Raw genomic sequence first — 25,371 nt, forward strand, 5'->3', positions numbered from 1 at the left:
GTCGTCGAGGTGACGTCACGCCCGGCGGGCGGCGACGGCGGGGGTTGGGGGTTTTGTCTGTCTCCCTCCACCCGGGCCGATCGGGGCCGGCCCCCTCAGGTCGCCGCTTGCCTGCCGGCCACTCAGCGTGCCGGGCTTGAGTCCCGCGGCCTCCCCGGACCTCTTAAGTCTCAACCCGGGTGTGGTTTTCTACTCCTAGAGGTGAAGCATGTTAGGGAGAGTGGGACCCGCGGACTTGGCCTAGGGTGTGTTTCTTCTCCTGTCAGGTGGGCGCTCCTGGGCGGGAAGGAAACTTAAAAATGATTTCTTCCTGGAGGACGCGTTCGCTGTTGCATTGCAGTCGGAGGATGGGGGTCCTTAAATGGCAGGCACCGGATCGCCTTGCAGCTGTTTGGATGCTGCTTTTAAATAAATCCCACCTCGTGTAGCGTTTTAATGCTTTGGAATTCTGCTCTTAAAAAAACATTCATTTGATAAAAGCTCAGAACCATTTAGACTTCCTCAACTTGCGCGCATGCCAAGTTGCTTCAACCGTGTCCGATTCTGTGCGACCCTGTGGCCTGTCGCCTGCCAGGTGATTCTCCAGGCAAGAACACTGGAGTGGGTTGCTGTTTCCCTCTACAGGGGAGCTTCCCGACCCAGGGATCGAACCTTCCTCTCTTACATCTGCATTGGCAGGCGGGTTTGTTTGTTTTGTTTTTTTGAATAACCACTAGCGCCTCCTGGGAAGCCCAATTTAAACGAACTCTGTTTTTTACTGTGCCCCAGGCGACTCAATGGGTATCTTGTCAGTGAGGAAGAACTTGGCTGTCTAGCAATTCAACGCTCCCCTGGCCACATCTCAAAATTTCGTAAAACCTGAGGGTTATATTCTTTGCACCAGTGTTTTAAGCATTTGGGTCGTGCAGTGTTACACGTTTTGGAAACTGTTACATCCACTCTGTTCTTAAAACACAAACCTGATTTGACTATTTCTTGATAACTCCAATCTACTGAAGGTTATTGTGGAAGAACCTGGAGACCCCTGGACTTTTTGAGTTCTAATGTCAGATTTTAAGTTATTTTAAGTTATTTTGTCTCTAACTCTGTGGAATCACTTGTCAACCAGGCTGCATTCCTGCCCCTCTTCTGGTTTATAATTTAATGCTTAATCTGTTGTGGGTTTTGAATTTTGACAACTACATTTGATAGAATTGTGTTTAAAAGAAAAGTGAGTGAGGAACTTAGGTTTTTTTTTTTTTTTTTACTCTTTTTATAACTTAGATTGTTTTACAAAACACCCATTTTAGAAAACACGGCTAAGCCAAAGAAAATTAAAATCATCTGGAATCCTGCTGCCTAAAGATAACTACTGTTAACATTTCAGAATAGTTTAATTTTTTTAAATACATACTATTTTTAAAACATAAACCAATTGTGTATATTTGGTAGTACCCTTTGTGTGACATTTTGTCTGTCTTCCTATTTCACTTTTTTCTTTGAATATGTTTAATGGCTGCAGAATATACCATTGTGCTAGGTTCTCTCCTAAGTTATGTAGGAATGCTAAGGTATGAACCTTGTGCCATCTATTTGAGCAGCTCGGGGGACTTCTGTTTCGTATCTTGGTTTTGGGCCAAGGTGCATAGGTGAGGTGGTACTAAGGTTGTGTAAACAGGAAGGTTTAATATTGGGTCCTATACACGGGCAGACCATTTATCATAGTGTATCAGATTCATGGAAGAGTTGGCGAAAATCACGGAATTTTTCTCAATTCTTATTTTTCGTTTCTAGACTCACTTTTTTTTAGTCCCTATTCTGTCTCTCCAAGAATGAAACATGACTGAGGACTCCCAGAGAAACTTTCGTTCAGTATATTATGAAAAAGTGGGGTTTCGTGGAGTTGAAGAGAAGAAATCATTAGAAATTCTCCTAAAAGATGACCGTCTCGGTGAGTTTTATAAGTTAAACCTATTGGTTCTCAGTCATCCCAGATGTTCTGAAGTATTAACTTAAAGAGATGTCCAAGGACTTGAGCCCCTCGCCTTTTGCTGGCTTCCCTGGTGGCTTGCATGGTAGTCCAGCACTTAAGATTTGGCCTTCCAATGCAGCGGTTGTGGGTTTGATCTGTAGTTTGGGGGGTTAGGATTCCATGTGCCTTGTGGCCAAAAAACCAAAACGTTTAAAAAAAAAAACAGAAGCAATATTGTACCAAATTTAAGAAAGACTTAAAATGTTAAAATTTCCAAAGGTATGTTACCAGCTGTATGTATATATATATATATGTATATGTATTTTAGTGATAGAATGATAGGAGAATGGTATATTTTGGGAGGAGCCAAGGACTTTTCAAGTTTATACTTAGTCGGAGTCAGACCTTTTTGAAAGGCCTCTTAAGTTAGTAATATTTTTTCTCTTATTAGACCCATATATTTTCTTAATTTTTAGAGGCATCATCCTAGCTTCTGGATAAATTTGTAGCAACTCTTGCCGTAATTTTCTTTTATGGAAATACTGAGACTGCATGATGGATTAACATTTTTATTTCTACTAAGCCAATCATAATAAGGTCTTTAATGTGTCTAATTAAAGTAGGATAAACTGAACCATAGTTAAAAACAGTAGTTTAAATGCATAGAGTGTTTTTAAAGTTTCAAAACCATTTCCCACCTGATCTTTGATCCTCACTATTCAGTCTGTGCTTTTTAAGTATTACAATTCTCACTTGACAAGTAGGGGAATTGAGGTCCAAGATGTGGTTGAATGTGGTTTATTGGTGAATATGGGAGTTTGCAGGCTGGCTGTGCTCCTTGCTAGTGATGTTAACTCAGTCCTGTCCCTTAATCTGGTCTGAGCTTCAGTTTCTGGATCTTTAAAACAATAACTACCCAACAAGCTTGCGGTGTGCATAAATGAAGTAAGTTCTATAAATGGTAAATACCACTGAGGTTATGGTGAATGTAGTAATAAGTATGCAAAGTACATCTCCTCCGCTGTGAAACACTGATTGTTTTTGAATAGCTAGTTGGAACACCTGGGCTGGAAATCAGTCTAGTGTTGCCTTTTCTGGATTTGCTGACTGTTCAGCAACCTTCCTCCAAAGAGATGTCTTTACTCTAATTTCAGTTTTAAAAGATAAAATGCGTTTTTACATATCACGATCAGCATGAAAAGCATCTAATTTTTTTTTTTTTTTTCCTTCCTCCAGATATCGAGAAACTTTGTACTTTCAGTCAGAGGTTCCCTCTCCCATCCATGTACCGTGCGTTGGTCTGGAAGGTGTTACTCGGTATGATTCCCAAGAGTTGGGAACTTTTATCTTCAAAAATGTCAAATTGATGGGGTCATTGGTATCTTATCAGTCAGAAAAATGATTTTTTTAGGATGTTTACTGGGCACTAACCTCAGAGCCTGAATCCCCACTCACTCTGGAAACTCTGGAAGAAGGTGACTTCAGCACAGAGCCCTGAGCGTCACTCTGAGAGCATCAGGGCAGCAGTTCCCAGCCTTTTTGGCACCAGGGACTGGTTTCATGGGAGACAGTTTTTTCCACAGACTGGGGTAGGAGGCTGGCCTCTTGATGATTCGGGTACGTTACTTTTATTGTGCACTTTATTTCTAATCGGATGCTGCCGCTGATCTGACAGAAGGTATGGGTCCACGGCCTGGAGGTTGGGGACCCCTGATATAGGGGCGTTAGAAGAGATAGTGAGGCAGACTTGTTTCCCTGAAACAAGTTATGGGAAGAGCACTGAGCTGGGAGAAAGGAGAACTGGTCTGAGCTTTACTGTCAACTGGGTCACCTTGAAGACACCAGTAGGCCTCTCTCTCTTTTTTTTTTTCTTTGCATCTATAAATGAGAATGTTGAGTTAATTAACTCCTAGGGTTGAGCTCTTGATTTGTTATTCTGTGACTTCCAGCTGCAGAGGTATAACTTCCTAATGAGTGCTATCAGAGTCAAAAAAGGAAGTGTTTGCTTTGAGAGTGTTTACTTTGTTGAAGCACAAATAACTTCCAATGAGGATGGCTGAGAGAGAAGGAAAAAATAACCTTGCTCGGTTTCTTGTGAAAGAAAAAGTATATTAGGTGCCTGAAGTGACTGGCAGCATCCCTTCTGAGCCAAGGATCCTTTTTTTTTTCCTGTTATCTCTGAGCCTGTTAACACCAAAAATACCCATCTATTACCACCCTCCTTTTCTTTCTTCAAAAAAAAAAAAAAAAAAATCCTGAAATTCCCTTGTGAAGCAAGTATTAATATTCCAATTTTACCAATGGGGGAAAAAGACTGAGGCTAAATAATTTTCCTGAGGCCTTGTAGCCTGTAAATGGCAGAGCTCAGGTTTGTAGAAGCCTTTTGAAGTTAGGCTGGATTATAGACCTCGTTTTCTTTCCACGATGTACTGTATTTTCAGGACTTGAAAAACCCTTAGAACCAAGTCTGATGATGTAGTGAGGAGGCCGTGAGGGAATGCATGCCATGCTAGAGACCACTGACTGCACGGTGCCTTTTCTGTCGTGTATCTTGGCCGTCTTTGTACACTTACGTTTCTAATAGGTCACTGTGCGGTTAAAATATAGAGAATTTGTAAAAAAAGATCTCAGTTTTTCCCAGAGGATTTCTTAAATCTTAGTGTTTCCAGTATCCAGCGAAATAAATGCCTTCTAAGGGTGCCTTTTAGGTGGCAGAGCCTGTAGTGTTTATTTCTGCTGGGAAATAATGTGTCTTATTAACAAATAACGCCTGTGGATTCATGTGAGATGGACAGTAATACTTTGCAACTGAGCGCCAAGGCCTGTCAGGCTGCTCATCAACTCTTTTTTCCTGACTTGCTTTATTAGGTTCAGTTCAGTCACTCAGTCGTCGTGTCCGACTCTTTGCAACCCCATGGACTGCAGCACGCCAGGCCTCCCTGTCCATCACCAACTCCCAGAGTTTACTCAAACTCATGTCCATTGAGTCGGTGATGCCATCCAACCATCTCATCCTCTGTCGTCCCCTTCTTCTGCCTTCAGTCTTTCCCAGCATCAGGGTCTTTTCCAGTGAGTCAGCTCTTTGAATCAGGTGGCCAAAATATTGGAGTTTCAGCTTCAACATCAGTCCTTCCAGTGAACACTCAGGACTGATCTCCTTTAGGATGGACTGGTTGGATCTCCTTGCAGTCCAAGGGACTCTCAAGAGGTTAAGTCTTCCTTATTCTTTAGTTATGGTGCATGGGTTTAGTTGCCCTGTGGCTTGTGGGATCTTAGTTCACCGACCAGGGATCAAACCCGCATTCCCTGCATTGGAAAGTGATTCTTAACCACTGGACCACCAGGGATGTCCCATTTTCTTTGTTCCTGAGGTTAATGCACTGGAGATTTAGAGCTGCCTTGCTGTGTTGGAGTTCTGGTTCTAACATTAAACTGGCACCAAGCTCATCCAAGTTGTGTTTCCCAGAATGTTCTTTAGAATACTGGATCTGTAGCTGTTTGCACCAAAGAGAGCTCCATGATCAAATATACTAGCTAACACTTACAATAGCTTAGTATGTGCTATGTACTGTGAGTGTTTTATGTATATTAATTTGTTTATTCATCATTACAGCTGTGTGACATGGGTGTTACTCTTCCCATTCTTTGGGTGGAAAAACTGAGGCACAGGAAGAGCAAGTACGTTGCTGAGGTTCACCCAGCCAGTTCACTGTAGATTCAAACCCGGGAACTTTGACTCTGGAGCTTGTGCTGCAAAACAGTTTCTTTAGGTTTAGTGAAGCCAGAATAAATAAAGATGTTTTTCTTTAGAGCAAAACTTAAAGCCTTAAATTCATTGTTGCCGCTTCATAAATCTGTTCAACTCTGGTACCCTTTTTTATCATGGAGACCTCAAGGGCCCATGTTCTGTGGAGAACATTTGGGGAAATGTGTAACCATCCCATTTCCCGCCTCTGGCAGAGGAGGAGACAAGTGCCGGGAGAGATGTCAGAGAGTCTGGGTGTCCTCGTTGACTGAAGGCCCTTCCGCTGCTCTTTCCTCCGTGTTTTCTCCATGCCTTTGTTTGTTCTTGCCCCAAAGTCTAAATGTATTAATGAATATAGAATGGCATTGAAATGTAAGGTCTTTCATCAGTGAAAATTGGAGGTTTGTTCTTGTAGGGTATTTTGTGACCAAGTTTTAGTTGTTGGCAAAGGAAAGGATTTGACCAGTTGATGGTGGTTCTGAGATGAAGGGGCTTGTCAGCCAGGGCTGCCTTGAAACACCACAGACTGAGTGGCTTAAACAACAGTTTACATTCTCACAGTTGTGGAGGCTGGGAAGTCCAAAACCAAGGTGCTGGCTGATTTTGTTCCTGGTGAAGCGTCACCCCCTGGCTTGCAGGTGGCCATCTTCTGGCTATGTCTTTGCATGGCAGAGAGAGACAGCTCAGTTCAGTCGCTCAGTCCTGTCCAACTCTTTGCAACCCCATGGACTGCAGCACGCCAGGCCTCCGTGTCCATCACCAACTCCCAGAGCTCACTGAAACACGTCCATCGAGTCAGTGATGCCATCCAGCCATCTCATCCTCTGTCTTCCCCTTCTCCTCCTGCCTTCAGTCTTTCCCAGGATCAGGGTCTTTTCCAATGAGTCAACTCTTCGCATGAGGTGGCCAAAGTATTGGAGTTTCAGCTTTAGCATCAGTCCTTCCAAAGAACACCCAGGACTGATCTCCTTTAGGATGGACTGGCTGGATCTCCTTGCAGTCCAAGGAACTCTCAAGAGTCTTCTCCAACACCACAGTTCAAAACCATCAATTCTTCGGTGCTCAGCTTTCTTTATTGTCCAACTCTCACATCCATACATGACTGCTAGAAAAACCATAGGTTTGACTAGATGGATCTTGTTGGCAGAATAATGTCTCTGCTTTTTGACAGAGAGCATGCTAATTCCTGTGTTCTTCATTTTCCTAAAAGGACACCAGCCCTATATGTATTAGGGCCTCACCTTGTGACCCCATTTAACCTTAATCATGTCCTAAAGGCCCTGCCTTTGGGGATGAGGGCTTCAGCATATGAACTGTGGGTGCAGGGGGACAATTAGCAGACAAGCACAGAAACTGGAGATAGGCTTCTAGGAGCTAAGGGTGGCCCCAGGATGACAATCGTAAACTTGAATTAAACCATACTAGTTACAATAATGATTTATCTTGAATTTATGTGGCATATTTATTCAAAGGCTTTATGATGTCATTTCATGCAAACATGGGCACAATAAAAGGCAGAAATGGTATGGACCTAACAGAAGCAGAAGATATAAGAAGAGGTGGCAAGAACACACAGAAGAACTATCCAAAAAAGATGTTCATGACCCAGATAACCACGATGGTGTGATCACTGACCTAGAGCCAGACATCCTCGGATGCGAAGTCAAGTGGGCCTTAGGAACCATCGCTGCAAACAAAGCTAATGGAGGTGATGGAATTCCAGTTGAGCTATTTCAAATCCTGAAAGATGATGCTGTGAAAGTACTGCACTTAATATTGGAAAACTCAGCAGTTGCCACAGGATTGGAAAAAGTCAGTTTTAATTCCAATCCCAAAGAATGCTCAAACTGCCACACAATGGCACTCATCTCACACACTAGCAAAGTAATGCTCAAAATTCTCCAGGCCAGGCTTCAACAATATGTGAACCGAGAACTTCCAGATGTTCCAGCTGGATTTAGAAAAGGCAGAGAAACCGAGATCAAATTGCCAACATCCGTTAGATCATCGAAAAAGCAAGAGAGTTCCAGAAAAACATCTACTTCTGCTTTATTGACTATGCTAAAGCCTTTGACTGTGTGGATCACAGCAAACTGTGAACAGTTCTTAAAGAGATGGGAATACCAGACCACCTGCCCTGCCTCCTGAGAAATCTGTATGTAGATCAAGAAGGAACAGTTAGAACTGGACATGGAATAACAGACTGGTTCCAAATCGGGAAAGGAGTATGTCAAGGCTGTGTATTGTCACCCTGCTTATTTAATTTATATGCACAGTACATCATGAGAAATGGCTGGATGAAGCACAAGTTGGAATCAAGATTGCCAGGAGAAATATCAAGAACCTCAAATATACAGAAGACACCACCCTTATGGCAGAAAGTGAAGAAGAACTAAAGAGCCTCTAGATGAAAGTGAAAGAGGTGAGTGAAAAAGTTGGCTTAAAACTCAGCATTCAGAAAACCAAGATCATGGCATCTGGTCCTATTACTTCATGGGAAATAGATGGGGAAACGATGGAAACAGTGAGACTTTATTTTTGGAGGCTCCAAAATCACTGCAGATGGTGACTGCAGCCATGAAATTAAAAGATGCTTGCTCCTTGGAAGAAAAGTTATGACCAACATAGACAACATATTAAAAAGCAGAGACATTACTTTGTCAACAAAGGTCCGTCTACTCAAGGCTATGGTTTTTCCAGTGGTCATGTATGGATATGAGAGTTGGACTATAAAGCTGAGCGCCGAAGAATTGATGCTTTTGAACCGTGGTGTTGGAGAAGACTCTTGAGAGTCCTTTGAACTGCAAGAAGATGAAACCGGTCCATCCTAAAGAAAATCAGTCCTGAATATTCATTGGAAGGACTGATGCTGAAACTGAAACCAATACTTTGACCACCTGATGCAAAAAACTGACTGATTGGAAAAGTCCCTGTTGCTGGGAAGGATCGAAGGTGGGAGGAGAAGGGGACGACAGAGGATGAGATGGTTGAATGGCATCACCAACTTGATGGACATGAGTTTGAGTAAGCTCTGGGAGTTGGTGATGGACAGGGAAGCCTGGCATTCCGCAGTCCGTGGGGTCGCATAGAGTCAGACTCAACTGAGTGACTGAACTGAATTGATGTCATTTCGTTTCTCATTGATATCAGCGATGCAGTTGCCATCCAGATATTGATTGTATTGATAGTTAAAATTTATTTTAGAGTAAATTTCTAAAACAATGTGTATAGTAACTAAATACTTGTGACTTCTACTCTAATTGTGGTAGACAGCATCTCACAGGATTCTTTCATAGAGGAGGGGTTCAGATCGGTGCCTCTGTGTTTTACTATCTTTATTTCCCCTCCCCCACCCCGGGTCTCTATAGGAATCTTGCCTCCGCACCATGAGTCGCACGTCCAGGTGATGACGTATCGCAAGGAGCAGTACTCTGATGTCCTTCACGCCTTGAAAGTCATCCGCTTCGTCAGTGATGCCACCCCTCAGAGTGAAGTCTATCTCTACATGCACCGCTTAGAGTCTGGGAAGTTGCCTCGAAGTCCCTCGTTTCCACTGGTCAGTGGTGCTTTTCTTTGACCCTTGGCTTGACTCTCGACTGCTCCGTTGGCCAGCCTTCAATCACGTCATGTTTTGCCTTTGAACCTTTCAGTGGCTCTTCTTTGTAGGATAAAAGCATAGCCCTGTACAATCTGACCCAGTCTCCCTAATTTTTTAAAATTTTATTTTGAAGAAGTGATTTCAAAAGTTACAGAAAAGTTGCAAGACTACTACCAATAATTCCCATTTAACCTTTATCACAGTTCCCTAGTCATTAACATTTTACCACATTTGCTTTGTCATTTTTCCTATATATGTATACCTGTTTTCCCCCCAAAGTATTTGAGAAGAAGATGTAAATGTGGCATCCCATTATTTCAGATTCTTGCAGTATATGCTTGCTAAAGATGAGAACACTTCGCTTGGTGACCGTAGTTCTGTCATCAACACCAAGAAGTTGACATTGATACAGTACTAACATCTAATCTTCACTCCATTTCCACTTGACCAGTTGTCCCAATGATGCCCTTTATCATAAACAATACAAGTTTTGCTTCAGAACTTATCAAACTTTCAGCCATTAGTTTTACCATTTGTTGATTTTTTAAAAAAATTTCCGTATGTTTAAACTCTTCAATTCAAAATCATTTTAGATGTAGAGAAAACTTACATAAAGAAAGAGTGGTGTTCCCATTTACCTTCACCTAGCATCCTCAAATGTTAGGTCTCAGTTGTACTCTGGTTATTTATCAAAACCAGAAAGCTAACATTCATCCAATGCCGTGAACCAATCTGTAGCTGTTTTGGAAATTTTGCTGACTCTCACACCAGTGTCCTTTTTCTGGCCCACGATCCAATCTGGGGTCCTGCATTGCTCTTATTCTTAGCTGCCTTTAGTCTGGATCAGTCCCTTGGTCTTCGTCTGTCTTTTATGACCTTGACAGTTTTGAAGAGTACTGGCCAGTAGTGTTTCTCATTTATTTCCTCCTGATTGAAGTCTAGTTGTGAATTTTTGGAAGGAAAACCACAGAAGTTGTGATACTGCTTTTGCTGCTTTGATCACTGGGTTAAGGCGATGTCTGGGAGGCTTCTCCTGCATGGTTGCTTTTTTTCTCTTTGTAATTAATAAGTAACTTGTCGGGGAGGTACTTTGAGGCTGTGTAAATATCAATCCTTAAATAGTTTTCACTCTGCTGATTGCCAAATGGTGACCTTCTGACTCCTTCATTCCTTCTGCGTTTATTAGATGGCTTTTTGATAAGGAAGAGTTTTCCCTTCTCTTTTATCCGTATGAATTTATAGATTTCTCTTTTATTCAGTGGCCTATAAGTCATTACTGCCACTATTTTGATGTTAAAGTTGTCCCAGATTGGGCTAGTGGGAGCCACTTCAGGCTGACTTCTGTTTCGTCTGGACAAGTTCCCAGCATTTTGAGCACTTCCTTACTTTCTGGAACAAAAAGATACTCTAGGTTCATCTTACACTCTTCCCCAAACCTGGAATAATCATCCTTTTATCTTTTTATTTTAATTTCTAAAAATTGTCATTGGAAACCAAGAACAGGGGCTAGATGTGCTCATTGTCCTTGGTCTGTCATTGCTTGTAGGCTCCCTCAGCAGACAGAGCTGGGAAATATACACACACACACGCTTATCACTGTATTAAAAACCGTTGATGCTAATTAATGCTAGTTAATTAATGTTAATGCTAATACTGCCAGTAATCACAAGTTTATTCTCTCTCTCACCCTTTCTATACTTGCTGCTTCCTTCTCTGGCAGTTACAACGAAGCTAATGGAAAACCTCTTATTTGTATTTATTTCTTTGCTCGTTCCTCTGTCTGTAACCAACATGGTCAGCCACGTCTTTGGCCCCAGCCTGCAGGCCCCAGAGGCCTTGTGGTCATTGACTGCCTCTTGGCCTCAGCTTCACAGGCTCCAGCCTCCTTTGTAGGCTTGATCTTTCACAGACTGCTCGCTCTAGTTACTAGGATTGCTTATTGTTTATAAAGGGAAGAGAAGGGGAAAGTGGAGGAGGGCAGGCAAAGTAATGACTACAGCTCTTGGGTTTTGGCTGCAATTCACATAGGCATTTTAACTTTTGGCTAAAACAGAGTGAATTGTTATGAATAGGGATTTGTCTGCAAACTATGCTCTTCTATATTTTTTTCATGGTGGTTGTAGATTTCAACCTGCTAACAGCAGTGTGAAGCTTTGACTTATTCTTTCTCTCTTTTTAGAACATTTATTTTTATTTATTTGGCTATGCTGAGTCTTGGTTGTGGCATGTAGGATCTTGTTCCCCGAGCAGGGATTGAACCCGGGCCCCTTGCATTGGAAGAAGGAGTCTTAGCCACTGGACCGCCAGGGAAGTCCCTTTTTCTTTAACTTTTTGAGATTGCTGTGGGTCCCATGGACAGATCTTAGGTTGTTCACTTTTATAAAGTTTATCAAGAAAGAACATCCCAGGAAATAGTTGGAACCCTTGAACGTCTTTAGATTTTATTTCTCATCAACAAAATGCAGTTAGTTGATGGTACTACACAAGTTCCCGAACTATGAAGTTAGGTTAGATTATCCATTAGCTCGAGGTCTAAATGTTTCCATTGGCCTTGGGCAGACACGCTGTCCCAGGTATTCATTTTGGGTGCGTGTCTCCTTGGCCTCCAAGCCCCAGTCAGCTGTGTTTTTCTTATCTTTTAATGAGACTGCGTAGCAGTGCAGTACCCACGGCTGGGAACATAGAAGCCGACTTCAGCTGAAGGGCGCTGGTCCTCCTAGCCGCGTCTTGGAGTAGCTGGGCGCAGCATTGAGCTGCTGGATTCAGGAGCACAGAGCCCAGGGCCAGGCAGGAGTCCACGAAAGGAGCCTTTCTGCTGCTCTTGACATGTGGAAACTTAATGAGTGGAAAGGAGGCCTAAAATGCAGTTCTTCTATTAAAATAGGAAGTTTGATTTAACTTGGGACTTCTTAGACGAGTAGAAAGAAACTTTTCTTTTCAATGTTAAAATCCTTTAGCTGTTAAATCCTAGATGAAAACGTAAAGCTTTTGGTATAAGGAGCAGTGATTGAAAACAGATTTTTCAAGTGGATTCCAGTTTTTATGAGACTTCTTTCGAAATTTACTTGAAGGTTTACTTTCATGTTCTGAGTGTTGACAAAAGGCTTGAGAAATGCCATTCTTCTGATTCCTAAAATTCTGATTCTCAGGGCAGTTTTAGCTTTATATAGTGCTTAAAGATAGAGCAAAAATGTAAAGATCTGTATGAATGCTTTGGAATAAAGAAAATGCTTATTAGTCCTTTTGGGGTCATTTTTGCAAATTACCGTATTGACAATAATTGTCTCTAATTATTATTTGTGCTGTTTTATCACATCTGTTTGAAAGGAATTCTCTTCCAGCACTGAGAATACTTTTGGGTGGAAAGTCGTCCTTTGCTTCAGGTTTATGTTGACGCTTTGGGCTTAATGTTAGAAGCTGGGAAATCTGTGAATGTTCAGCCTGAAGCCTGAGTGTTCAGAAGCAACACTGCCTCAGATTCCCTGGTTACTCTTCATCTCCCTTCAGTTGTCTTTTTAGTGATGGACTGGGTGCTTTTGGTCCCACTTTGATTTATTTTGGCTCCTTCAGAATTTAGGGAGTAAGGCTTCATTTTTATTAGAGAATCCTCTGTTTTTCTCTCTTGCCTCCTTGAGTTGTTATTAATTTTTCAGGAGCCAGAAGATGAAGTATTTCTTGCCATCGCAAAGGCCATGGAAGAGATGGTGGAAGATAGTGTCGACTGTTACTGGATCATGCGATGCTTCGTGAACCAGCTGAACAGCAAGTACCGGGACACTCTGCCCCAGCTGGTGAGGGGTGACGTTATGGCTGTTGTGGGCTGGGGCTGAGCAGTGGTGGTGGGGGTCCTGAGGAAATGCCCTTACCACCTGGTGGCACTACAGTTACGAGTGGACCCTCTGGCGGGGGTCAGCAGTAAGAGGCCAGGTAGTGAGTATCTCCAGCTTGTTGGGCCAGGTGGTCTCTGTGTGCCTGCTGCAATCACACAGCTTTCCAGGCGGCACAGTGGTGAAGAATCCACCTGCTGATGCAGGAGATGTGGGTTCAATCTCTGGCTTGGGAAGATCCCCCGGAGAAAGAGGTGGTCAACCCACTTCAGTAGTTTTCCCTGGAAAATCCCATGGACAGAGAAGCCTGGAGGGCTACATACAGTGCATGGGGTCACAGAGTCAGACACGAGTAAGTGACCGAGCATATACACACACGCTGTTGTCACACAAAATAGTAACGCATAAATGCATGGTCATGGCTGGATATGGCCATTGCAGGCTCACTCCAGCTCTATAGTATTCTCTATCTGATCTGGAATTATCACTCAGTACTAAGGTTTAAGTTTGGCTGTATGTAACGGGAAGCCCAAACAGTAGACGCTTTACTGTCTTCTCCCATGTAAGCAGAAGTCCAGGGGCAAGCAGCCCAGGGCTGGGCCGTCCCCGTCCTCCTGCTCCAGCGCTCCTAGGGGCAACTGTCCTCTCGTGATCACGTGATGGTGCTGGAGGGACAGCCCTCCATCTGTGCTCTGGGCAGGAAGGGAAGGTAGAGGAGGAAAGGTGCCAAGCCCGGCCAGCCTGCCCCCCTTGACGGACTTCCGTTCTGCATGACCGGAGTGAGGAGGGTGTCCCCAGGTTGCCCTGGTCTGCAGGGGAGCCTGGGGAGTGTGGTTGGTTGGCTTTGAGCCGGGCATGCTGTGGTCTCACATTGGAACAGGGACTCTGTTCCTGAGGAAGGAGAAGGGAGTGGATGTGAGCTGGGCAGCCGGGGGTCTGCCGCACTGACTGGGCAGTCGGGAGAACCAGCACTTGACTCATCCTCGTATCGGGTCCTTTGCCATTCTCTCTCCTCAGCTTCCCCCCCATCGCCCCGCCATTTCTCTTTTTATAAAAACGAGTCTTTTTTCTTAAGTCATTGAACTGTCTCATTTGGAAATTCTGCTGAAAGCAGTAACCACGGTCCAGGGTGCAGGGTCAGGTGCGGGACACAGGCTGGCCGCGCCCTGGGGAGCCCCGCTGTACCCCTGCAGCGGGCCAGACCCTTCAGCCCTCAGCTTCCCTGAGCCCTGAACAGGAGTGCTTTTTATGTGTGTCCATTAGGTAAAGTTCGATTCTTAGATTTTAAAACTTAACTTCACTTAATCTCAATAAAGCATGGCATTGGAGCATATGTGGTTGGAATGTTAGCTGCCTAATTCAGTCAGGAGGTCCAAACTTGTACCGTGGTTTCATCAGCCTTTCTTAATATTGGAGTGAATGCAATCGCATAGTGATGGATTGTTTAAAAAATTCATTATTTTTAAGAACACAAGTAACAGATACATTCTGGGAGGATTAAATAATCCAAATGAATCCACAGTTGTCATCGACCTGCCCCCATGCTTCCCCGTCCCCCGCTTTCTAAGGTGTAAGCTTTGTCACCAGCTTGGTGTGTGTTCGTCTGGTCTTCAGTGCTGTGCCTGGACTTCCTCTAGTTGTGGCGAGCAGAGGCTCCTCTCTAGTTGTGGGGCTGGGACGTCTCATTGTGGTGGCTTCTCTTGCGGAGCACGGGCTTCCGCGGTTGTGGCGCTTGGGCCCTGGAGTACTGGCTCAGCGGTTTTGTCATGAGCTCGGTTGCTCTGTGGCGTGTGGAATCTCCAAGGACCAGGGTTGAACCTGTGTCCCCTGCCTTGGTGAGTGGGTTCTTAGCCACTGAACCATCCAGAAGTCCCTTGTCTAAATCATTTTATGTGCATCAGAGTGGATGGGGGTGTGAGTGCATACCCGTGCACATGTGTGTGTGTGTGTGTATGTCTTATACATATTTTTACATATATAAATTTTTAATGTATTATACTGTTCATACGGCCCTATGATTCTGTTTAAAACTTCATGTGGTGAAGTTTTTCCACGTCACTACACGTGGGTGGTTTTCGACCCTGACTTCCCGTTAGTACCACCTGAGAGTTCTCAACAATGACCAGAGCAGTGAAATCAGAGTCTCCCAGGGTGGGGCCTCAGAATTCTAATATTTTAAAACTCAGTGATTCTGAAATGAGGCTAGGGTTGAGAATCACTCATTTAGAACCACTTAAAAAATTCTCATGGGGTGGCAAAGAGTCGGACACAACTGAGCGACTGAACTGAACTGAAAAAGTTCTCATAGTCTTTCTTGTTAAGAATTTGCCCTAATTTAGTGCAATGGTTCCATGATGACAGCCCTCTCCATGTATGTGACATGTTCCCGTGTGTGTGTGTGTGTGTGCGCGCGCTTCTCTAGGGTGGGTTACCTACATGTTAAATGCTCTAATGCAACAGACATATTTCAATGTGTTAGCTACCAGGTTACTCACCCAGAAGTTGGACCAATTTTGCTTCCCCCACCAGTTTGAGATTTCCTGTTTTCCACCCCATTGCCAATAATAGGATCAATCTCTTAAAATTTTGCTGACCTGATACTGAAATGGTAGCCCGTTTTAATTTCCATTGCCTTCAATTTTGAGTGACGCTGAGCAGCTCTGGAGATACGTTTATTGGTCATGTTTGTCTACCTTTCTATTTTGTTTGCATCTTTCCTCTTTGGGTAAGAATTATTGCTATATACTGAATGTTTATGTAAGTTAAATATTTTCTCTGAAAAGATTTCTTGCTGTTGTATAAAGATGTGAAGGTGATACTATTGGTCTTATCAGTATTTCTTTTTTTTCTTTTGTATCTTAGTTAGAAAGGTGTTTCTAACTCCAAGATTTTTGTTTTAGAAAGCTTCTAGCTTTTAAAAATTTTTAAACATTTTAAATTTTAGTCCTTTAGCTGGTGAGGGCCTGAATCTTTGTGACTGGTATGAGATGCAGACATGACTCCGTTCCCTTTGTGGTGAACTGTAACGCAGCTTCAGCCAGCAAGCGCCCCACTGCCCCCTTCCGCCTCCCTGCTCTGGTTAAGCTCTAACAGCTTCGCGCAGTGATGTTAATCAGGTCAGTTGCTCAGTCGTGCCTGACTCTCTGCGACCCCGTGAACTGCAGCACTCCAGGCTTCCCTGTCCTTCACCATCTCCCAGAGTTTGCTTAAACTCATGTCCATTGAGTCAGTGATGCCATCCAACCATCTCCTCCTCTTTCGTCCCCTTCTCCTCCTGCCCTCAATCTTTCCCAGCATCAGGGTCTTTTCCAGTGAGTTGACTCTTCACATCAGGTGAGCAAAGTATTGGATGTTCTGATGAATATTCAGGGTAGATTTCCTTTAGGACTGACTGGTTTGATCTCCTTGCAGTCCACGGGACTCTCAAGAGTCTTCCCCAACACCACAGTTCTGTATCACTCTCTAAAAACGTATTGATATGTCATAGGTCAATAATGTTTGCGTAAGAAAAGATGTATTGGTGATATCTCCAATCAATAATGTGTAAACAAAAGAATTTTAGAACCAGCAAGATACTCAGTGTCCTTATGTCCCCTAAACCTTAATTTTATCATGATCAAAAAAGGATTTTTCCCAGGTACATTATTGTGTCTAGGACATAGTTTTTAATAGTTGCAAAAGTTCTTTTCAAAAGTTCAGAACATATTAATGTAAGAAAAGCTACATTTCCTTTGTGTTGCTATTTCATGTAGCCATCAAGTGACTTAAAAAAACTTGTAATATTCTTTAAAAATTTATTTATTTGGCTGTGCAGGGTCTTTAGTTGTGGGGTTATGGGGTCTTTTAGAACTTTTTAGGAGATATTTTCATACCATTTTTTTTTTCCTGTCCTTATTTAGGTGGTTATATCCTTTTTCTCCTTAGTTTGTTAATGTTATTGCATTGTTTCTACACATAAATTTTCTTTCATTTCTTTTTTAAAAAATTGTTTGGCTGTGCCAGGCGTTGTGACATGTGTGATTCTAGTTCCCTGACCAGGGATTGAACCCTGGCCCCCTGCATTGGAAGTGCAGTCTTAGCTGCTGGACTATCATGGAAGTCCCAACTTAAATGCTTAAAGTCGGGTTTTTAAAAAAAAATTATTTAGTTAAACCTTGTTAAATCTAGCTGAAAATTTTTGTTGCGCTTGTATAGATCTCTTCTGCCCAGCTTTTTGTTAGTTTTTGTAATCTTGTCTGTCATCTTTTCAGATTTTTGTGGTTTTTACCAAGTTTGTTATCGCAAAGCATATGTTGTTTCATAATCCTAGGGAAATGTGCATGTGCTGCACAGTGATAGACTTTTGACATCCAAAGAATATTTCTGGCGATGACGCCTTTATGTTGTAGTGTTTTGATTTATAGGAGAGGAGAGCTTTTCTCTCCATCAAGCTTCTGGAAGGTCTTTTTGATGAGGCCCCTGATTGTCAACGAAAGTGGAGGCCAGCTTCAGTGGTGTGACGTGGGAAGCCTCTGTTAATCTCTCTTCAGATCAGATTGTCTTTAAGCCATCTCAGTCTTAACTGTGTTCAGTCATTAAAGCGTTTTTTTTTTTTTCCTTGCCATTGACACAATTTTTAAAAGCTGTCCTAAAGAGAGGGTTTATTTTTTTTTTCTCTTAACAGTATTAGCAGCCTCTTTCTAAGTTGAGTATAAATTCCTCAGTTAAATCTCTTTTGTCAGATTTTGCCTTTTGTTGAGGTGTGCTTTCTTGTCTTTTTTTTAAAAGATCTATTCATTATGGCTGCGCCGGGTCTTGTTCCTGCACGCAGCTTTCACGAGCCACAGTAAGCACGGCCCGCTCTCCGCTGCGCTGTGCAGGCTCCCCATTGTGGCAGCTTCTCTGGTTGCGGAGCACAGGCTCTAGGGTGCGTGGACTTCAGTAGTCGCAGCACGCCGGCTCAGTCGTCGTGGTGCTTGGGCTTAGCTGCCCCGCGGCATGTGGAATCTTTCCAGACCAGGGATTGAACCGTGTCCCCCACATTAGCAAGTGAATTCTTTACCACTGAGCAACCAGGGAAGGCCACTTTATTTTCTTAAAGTAAGAACTGAAGGTCATGGAAATACTGGAAATAACCTAAATGTTTTACAGTAAAGTATAAAATCGTCTGCTTCCCAGGTGGCGCTAGTGGTAAAGAACCCGCCTGCCAATACGTGAGAAACATGAATTCAGTCCCTGGGCCGGGAAGATCCCCTAGAGGGAGGGCATGGCAACCCACTCCAGTATTCTTGCCTGGAAAATCCCGTGGACAGAGGACCCTGGTGGGCTACAGTCCATGGGGTCACAAGGAGTCAGACACAACTGAAGCAACTTAGCGTACACACAAAAATAATATCACATCTACCATTTACTGTGTCCTCAAAATTTCATGTAAATGTCATCTTCCACTAAAAGAAAAAAGCACACATGGATATGTATTTATACTCACCCTGTTAGATTTAGCTCTAGCATCTGATACACATTTCTCTTCACCCTGCTTTTTTTTTTAACCTGATACATGCTGGGGTTTCTTATGCCATGAGCAGTGTATAGAGACCTTCCTTATTCCTGTTCATGGCTGCATACCACTCCATCCTAGTTTCTTCAGCCCTTCCTTTAGTGTTGGCTGTTGGAGCTGTTTCCAGTCTTCTGCTGTTATGCGGTGTTACAGGTGAAAAGCTTTGTGCATGTATCCTTTAGTGTACTTGGGGATAGACTCTCTAGAAACGAATTGACGAGATCACATGTTACTAAGTAACACGTCACTTAGTAGGTCTTTTCAGATTCCCCTCTGTAGCACTCATACCGCACTTTTGCATCCTTGTGACCGACAGCTGCGCACCTGTTTCCCTGTAGCCTCGCTGACCTGATGTGTTCTTGCCAGCCTGATAGGTGAGAAGAGATGCCTCAGGACAGTGTTAGGTTGCATTTGTTTTGTTCTAGCCAGCTTGAGCATCTTTTTGTATGGGTTAGAGCCATTTGCATTTTCTCTTGTAGAGTTTTTGGCTTTTTTCTTTTTTAGAAGCTCCTTTATGTAGGGCTGTTGACCCTTTAGGCAGGATCAGATATTACTCTGTGGTCCTTTTTGCCCAGCCAAGTCATGTCCCTGCTCATCGTGGGCCAGCTCAATCGTCAGCTCTCCTGGGAAATTGGTTCTGGGTTAAGATTTCTGCCTGGATGTACCCAGCGTCTCGTGCTCATTCCCGTTGTAACTCTATTGCAGCGTGTTGTCGTCAGCCCTTTGCAGGTCTGTCCCAAGCAGGTTAGAAGCTCCTTGAAGGCAGGGACGCTGTCTTTACCTTTTACTCCCTTTCCTGTATGGAGCACAGTGTCTGGCTGCAGTGGACGTTGTAAGGGTCATGAATTGCCTCTTTGGTGGAAGTAGAGGTGCAGATATTAGGTTGGCTGAAAAGTTTGGGTTTTTCCGTAAGCCTGAACGAGCTTTTTGGCCAACCCAATATTTAGTTAAAAACAACAAAATATTTGCGTTTGCATGGGTGCTACATTGATCTGGTTGTGTCCTTCTGGATGGAGAGTGCAGGCTTGAGGGTTTGACCTGTAGGGTCCATGCTTTGCCAGAGGACCCTGGAAGTACAGCAGTCCCGCCTGGGAGCCAGCTCTGGTAGCTCCCAGCCTTCCGGTGTTGGCTGCTGTGGAACCTTCCATGGGAGAGGCCTCCAAATGGGGCCCCGGAGCTTTGTTCCCCTGTGTTCTTCCTGTCTGCCTGGAGTTCTCGTGCACATCTTGTTGGGGACAGCGCTCCTCCTCCGGACGCTCGTGTTGTCTGACCCTCCCTGCCAAGTGCAGTGTGCCCCACGGGGTCAGCGGCGGTATGACCGGTGACTGCTGGGCCCTGTTCACCTCCTCTTTCCCTAGTTCCCTCTCTGCACCTAGTCCCACCCTGTGTCTTTGATCTTAGCCTGCTTCTTTCTGTGAACCTATAATCTCCTGCCCTGGAGTAGCCAGCACATGGACCTTTCTTGGCTCCCCATATCAACTGAATTTTGCTCTGGACTTTTGTCTTAGGTTGTTGGATCTGCTTAGCGCAATTAGGACTAACCAGCATGACTTAACTGTTCCATTTAGCCAGAGACTGCCCCAGAAAAACTGTTCCGTCCTGGATAGTTGGTTACTCTGGTTAGTGCTGACCTGGGAGACGGCAGCATCACCAGTGGCTTGAATGAGTCTGAAGCTTTGTTTCCTACACTTCTTGCTTGCAGCACGTATACTTTTTCGTCATAGCCTGTAAGATATGGTAACAGTAAGTCACAGGAAGTGAGTAATCTCTTCCCCTTCAATCATTAGCCAAAGGCTTTTGAACAATACCTGAATCTGGAAGATAGCCGACTGCTGAGTCACCTGAAGGCCTGCTGTGCAGTGTCCACACTTCCCTACGAGCTGTGGTTCAAGAAGTGCTTTGCCGGGTGCTTGCCTGAGTCCAGCTTACAGAGGCAAGTGTTTCTTTCAAATATGATTGAATGCACAGAGTCAGAAAAATCCTGTTTTTGTTGTTGTTTGTTTTTTTTTTAACGTGATCATCTCAGAATATAAATTTGCTTTAGAACCATGTAGTCATTTGATGCTAACTTCTCCAGGAGCTGACATAGCGACTGGTGATTCTGCTTATTATATATACAATTAGAAGTGTTAGAAATATTGAGTATTAAAATAAATATAAAAAATGTTAGGATATACGGTTAGAGAAATTGAAGGCCCTCAGTGTGTTAGATGCTGTTGAATATTCACATCTGAAGTAGTCTCCAGGAGTATATATGGATGTGGACTTTTCCAGAAATGGAGCAGATCCTGGAGAAAAACGTTTATTTCTTAGACCTCTTATGACATCATTAAACTAGCTGAAGGCTAGACTGGAGACTCAGACTCAGCTCTTCATCAATTTCAGACGTGTTACGGGTATTTTGGAGTCCCGTCCTGCTCCCTCCAGGACTTAACACTTGAGGAAAAAGGCCATACACAGAGTATTACAGGACAGTGCTTAGTAAGCATATTGAGAATGATACTGACTGTAAGAGCTATTGAAGTTATCAGAACAATGATTTTAGGGTATGTTTAATCTAGAGTATATTTAATAGCTCCTTAATTATGGAATTTACTGGAAAATGAAACTGAATTTCATATTTCATTCCCCTTTTTGTTCTTGTTCCTTAGTCTGTAATGGTTATCTTAGCATTACAGAATGTTAGTAAACTTGAAGCTTTGGTTTTTAGGAATTTCCTGCCCTAAAATGTCAATTTTGAGATATTAATTGGAGGATGTCTTCCTGGAGGACAATGTCCTCATTAGCTCTTCTCTGAAGCTTATGCAGTCAGCCATCTGTCTCCACAGTTGCACATCTCTGGAGTTGGCCGATCCCAGATCCTGGGCTGTGTTTACACTTGTGGCTGGTCAAATCCTTGGTTATGTAATCTGTGGATGCAGGGGGCTGACTGCACCACCTCACTTTATATGAGGGACTTGAGCCTCCTCGGATCTTGGTATGCACAGCAAGTGAGCCCATGAACCACTTCCCTGGGGATACTGAGGGATGATGGTACCTAAAAGAAAATGTAATTTGATTTAATTTTGAAACTTGAGCTGTTTAGGTGTAAACATCAACTTCAGACTTGTAATTTGATTACATCTTTCTTTCATAGGATTTGGGATAAAGTTGTAAGTGGATCCTGTAAGATACTAGTTTTTGTAGCTGTGGAAATTCTTTTAACCTTTAAAATAAAAGTAATGGCGCTGAACAGTGCAGAGAAGATAACGAAGTTTCTGGAAAACGTAAGTGTGCTTTGCTTCACTTGAACTTTGAATCTAGAAAGGAGTTCAGTTTACAAGCCAGATTTTTCTATGGCATTAAATTATTTCAGAGACAATATAGTATATTTTTACATTATAAGAAATGATTTTCCCCAGTATAAGTTTCAGCTTGGTCTGTGGATTATAGTCCACATCCTTTGGGGGTCACTGGTCTGAGCAGCAGGTCTGTCTCCGTGAGTGTGTGTACCTGGGACCACAGTGGCCACTAGGAGGCCGTCGGGAAACGAGGAGGTGAGATCTGTCACTTTAGGGCGAGCGATCCCTGTTAGTGGAAAAGGAACGTTTTTGTGGATTTTGCTCGTAAGCCCTTTCATTTCTGTTCCTATATCTGGTGGAGTCCCAGCTGAATTTGTTAATGTGCTGAAGTGTAAACTTGAGCATGTTGAAAAAGGTCTGAATGAATCTGTTTTTCCCTATCTTTGTATCTTGGAATACCCTTAACCAGGCAAGAAGAGGTCAAAATAGACTTAGGCTTGACTGAATTTCACTGGACCCCAAATCTGTTTTAATGAGTCCGTGTTAACAGTTGAGCAGCGGCCTGGTAGACAAGTGCTCAGTGAGTGTGTGTTCGATCAAAGCGCCCTCTTGGTTGTAATGAATAGTGGCACGCACTGCCAGGGGCCCTGCTAAATACTTTTTTGTGAATTGCCTCCTGTAACCCTGTAAAGAGCCCTGTGAAGTGGGGCTATCATTTGCCCCATCTCAGATCTGGGGATCTGAACCCGGGGAGCTTAGGTAGCCTGCCCAGGGCTCCACAGGGAGTGGGCAGGGCAGGATCCGAACCCAGATGGGTGACACCGCACTCCTCACTGTGGCTGCGGGTGCCACATGGCACATCTGGCAGCAGCCGCCTATGTGATCGCTTTCTGAAAAGCAGCGAAAACTCCAGTGGACACGAGTTTTATGCCACAGTGAATGAGAGAGAGGCTGAAGTCAGAATCATGCCTTTCAGAGCCTGGTCTGCTTGTTCACAGATCCCCCAGGACAGCTCGGACGCGATCGTGAGCAAGGCCATCGACTTATGGCACAAACACTGCGGGACCCCGGTCCACTCTGCCTGAACTTCCCGACGTTGTGGACAGCAGCCAGGCCTGCTCAGCGCCTTTTCTTCCCCCTTGGGACATGACCTACTGAATTGATAATGGGGTTCTTGCTTTGGTGCTCGAAGTGTAATTGCTTTTCCAGTAAAATTGCTTAAGATAATGTCACTGTGGAGTCACTGTGTTGTGGAACGGCATCTTCTGGTTACACAGAAGTACAGGGCTCAACTCTGAATAGCATTTAGAAAAACGTTTATGGAGGTGTAGTCAGTTTACAATGTTGTGCTCGTTTCTGCTGTGTAGCAGTGGTTCGGTTGTATATACATATGTATCCTTTCTCGGAATCTTTTCCTTTATGATTTATCACACAATATTGAAGATAGTGCTATGCAATAGGACCTTCTTGTTCTGGATAGTAGTTTAAAAGGGTTGTTGGAAATAGCTCCCAGCTTGTAAAGCACTTGAGTCAGGGTGGGTGGGTGCGTCAGTGAGCTGTGTGTAACCAGGCCTGCCCTGCCGCGCTTTAATTAGCACCAAGCTAGTTGCTTTCTAAGGTCCATTTCTGGAACAAAGAACAACTTCCTTTTGTTGATGACTTTTGTTGCTGATGCAGTACCTGTCGAAATCTAAGCTGACTTTCTAAATCTTTTGAAATCTAAATCCACTTTCTGATACTTTTGCTAGATTGGTTTAAATAAAGGCCTTACTATGTTTTTTTTCCTCTTTGTGCCAGTTGGAAGAAATATTACTGAACATAAATGTGTCTACATTTACCTGCTGAGAGAGGACTTGATGCTTTGCTGAAACCATGCTTTTTCCTGATGGGTCATTAGATGCAGGGTGGGTGTCAGAGGACTCTGCCACCCCCGCAGGCACGGTGGAAAGGGCAGGTTCTGGTATATAGCTGGGTGAGCGTCAGAGAGGACTCTGCCACCCCCGCGGGCACGGTGGAAAGGGGAGGGTTCCGGTATATAGCTGGGTGGGCGTCAGAGAGGACTCTGCCACCCCCACAGGCGCGGTGGAAAGGGCAGGCTCCAGTTAATAGCTTAACGCCTCCCCCACAGCCACGGTGTCCCCTGATGGTAACTTGTTGGTTGGACAGTTGCAGGCTTTGAGACGGGGCCCTTTGAGACTGACTCACTCAGCTGCCAGACCTGCAGGAGCCCGAGTGGTGAGCTGGGTTCTCCACCCCACAAGGAGGAGATGATGAAACTACGGAGCCGTCACTCTGAGAGTTGAGTCCCTGCCTGACGTGTTCAGAGTGCACCAGAGTTGTTGAAACCGGGTGGTGCTTGTGACAGTAACATAGCCAAGAGTATTTAATTTCTTTTCTTTTGAACTTTTTATTTAGTGTTGGGGTATAGCCAGTTAATATTACGTTGTGACTGTTTCAGGTGAACAGCAAAGGGCCTCAGCCATACTTACACGTGTATCGACTCCCCGCAGCCTCTCTCCCATCCAGGCTGCCGTGTAACGCTGAGCAGAGTTCCCTGTGCTCTACACTAGGTCCTTGTTGGTCATCCAGTTCACATATAGCAGTGTGTGCATGTCCATCCCAAATGCCATACCTGTCCCTTCCTCCATCCTTATTCCCCTGGCAACCGTAAGTTCGTTTTATAAGTCTGTGAGTCTCAAGAGTATTTAATTTTCTAAAAACACTCATAAGAAAACTTCTTAAAGCAAACTCTGCTTACAGCTAATACTTTACATTTATCCAGCGATCGCCTCTGCCCCTGAAGAACTTTGACTCCAGTAGGGGACGTGAGCAAAAGTGCATGAGAAGGAGTTCCTGCCACCGTCGTCTGCTGCCCAGTGAGTGAATGTGGGGCCTGAGTGAAACCCACGGAAAAGTCATAGACACTTCACTTCCGTCTTGTTCATGAGCCACGTACCATTACGAACCATATAAGTTTGTACAACTTTTCGGTAGAATAAAGATTATTAATAAAGTCGAGTGATATCAGTGAGTCCTGGCTCCAGAAAGGAGGAGGAGCGGTCTCCCCACAGGAGGGTGGTCAAGGTAAGTGCTCCTGCCACCTCCCGCTGCCGCGCTGGGAGAAGGGGGTGCAGGCCCTGCAGAGCAGGGGGGCGGCAGGGAAGAGGGTGCCTGGGGCTCCCGGGGAGGAGGGGGCTCCAGGGGCTGGGGTTCCTCTGAAAATTCTGGTGGGGGTCTCAACAAGTGGAAAGGGAAGACAACGGCCCTACTGCTAAGGGGTCAAAATTAAATGCTCTGTAAGTATATTCTGTAACCCTGTTTGGTAAAGCCTTGCCTGCTATATAGGGTGTCGTTTTGGGCTGTGGGGTTTGTTTTGTTGAGTCAATCGGATTATCAAGAGTTTTCCTTATTAGAAAGCAAAACGGCTCCCTCT

General features: G+C 44.0%; 1 protein-coding gene across 5 annotated transcripts; it reads left to right on the forward strand.

Annotated features, from left to right (window-relative positions):
* Window positions 1-24,969, forward strand: TBC1D7 (TBC1 domain family member 7). Of its 5 annotated transcripts, XR_009492474.1 has the most exons (9): window positions 1-266; window positions 1,774-1,930; window positions 3,188-3,268; window positions 9,065-9,252; window positions 12,948-13,085; window positions 20,445-20,590; window positions 21,794-21,923; window positions 23,736-23,842; window positions 24,105-24,969. XR_009492474.1 is itself a non-coding variant. In XM_059880383.1 (8 exons), the coding sequence occupies exons 2-8, from the start codon at window positions 1,819-1,821 to the stop codon at window positions 23,781-23,783; spliced, it is 843 nt and encodes a 280-aa protein (XP_059736366.1). In that variant the 5' UTR covers window positions 1-266; window positions 1,774-1,818; the 3' UTR covers window positions 23,784-24,969.
* Window positions 24,970-25,371: the final 402 nt, after the last annotated feature.

This window comes from Bos taurus, chromosome 23 (assembly GCF_002263795.3).
Source record: "Bos taurus isolate L1 Dominette 01449 registration number 42190680 breed Hereford chromosome 23, ARS-UCD2.0, whole genome shotgun sequence".
NCBI lineage: Eukaryota > Metazoa > Chordata > Mammalia > Artiodactyla > Bovidae > Bos > Bos taurus.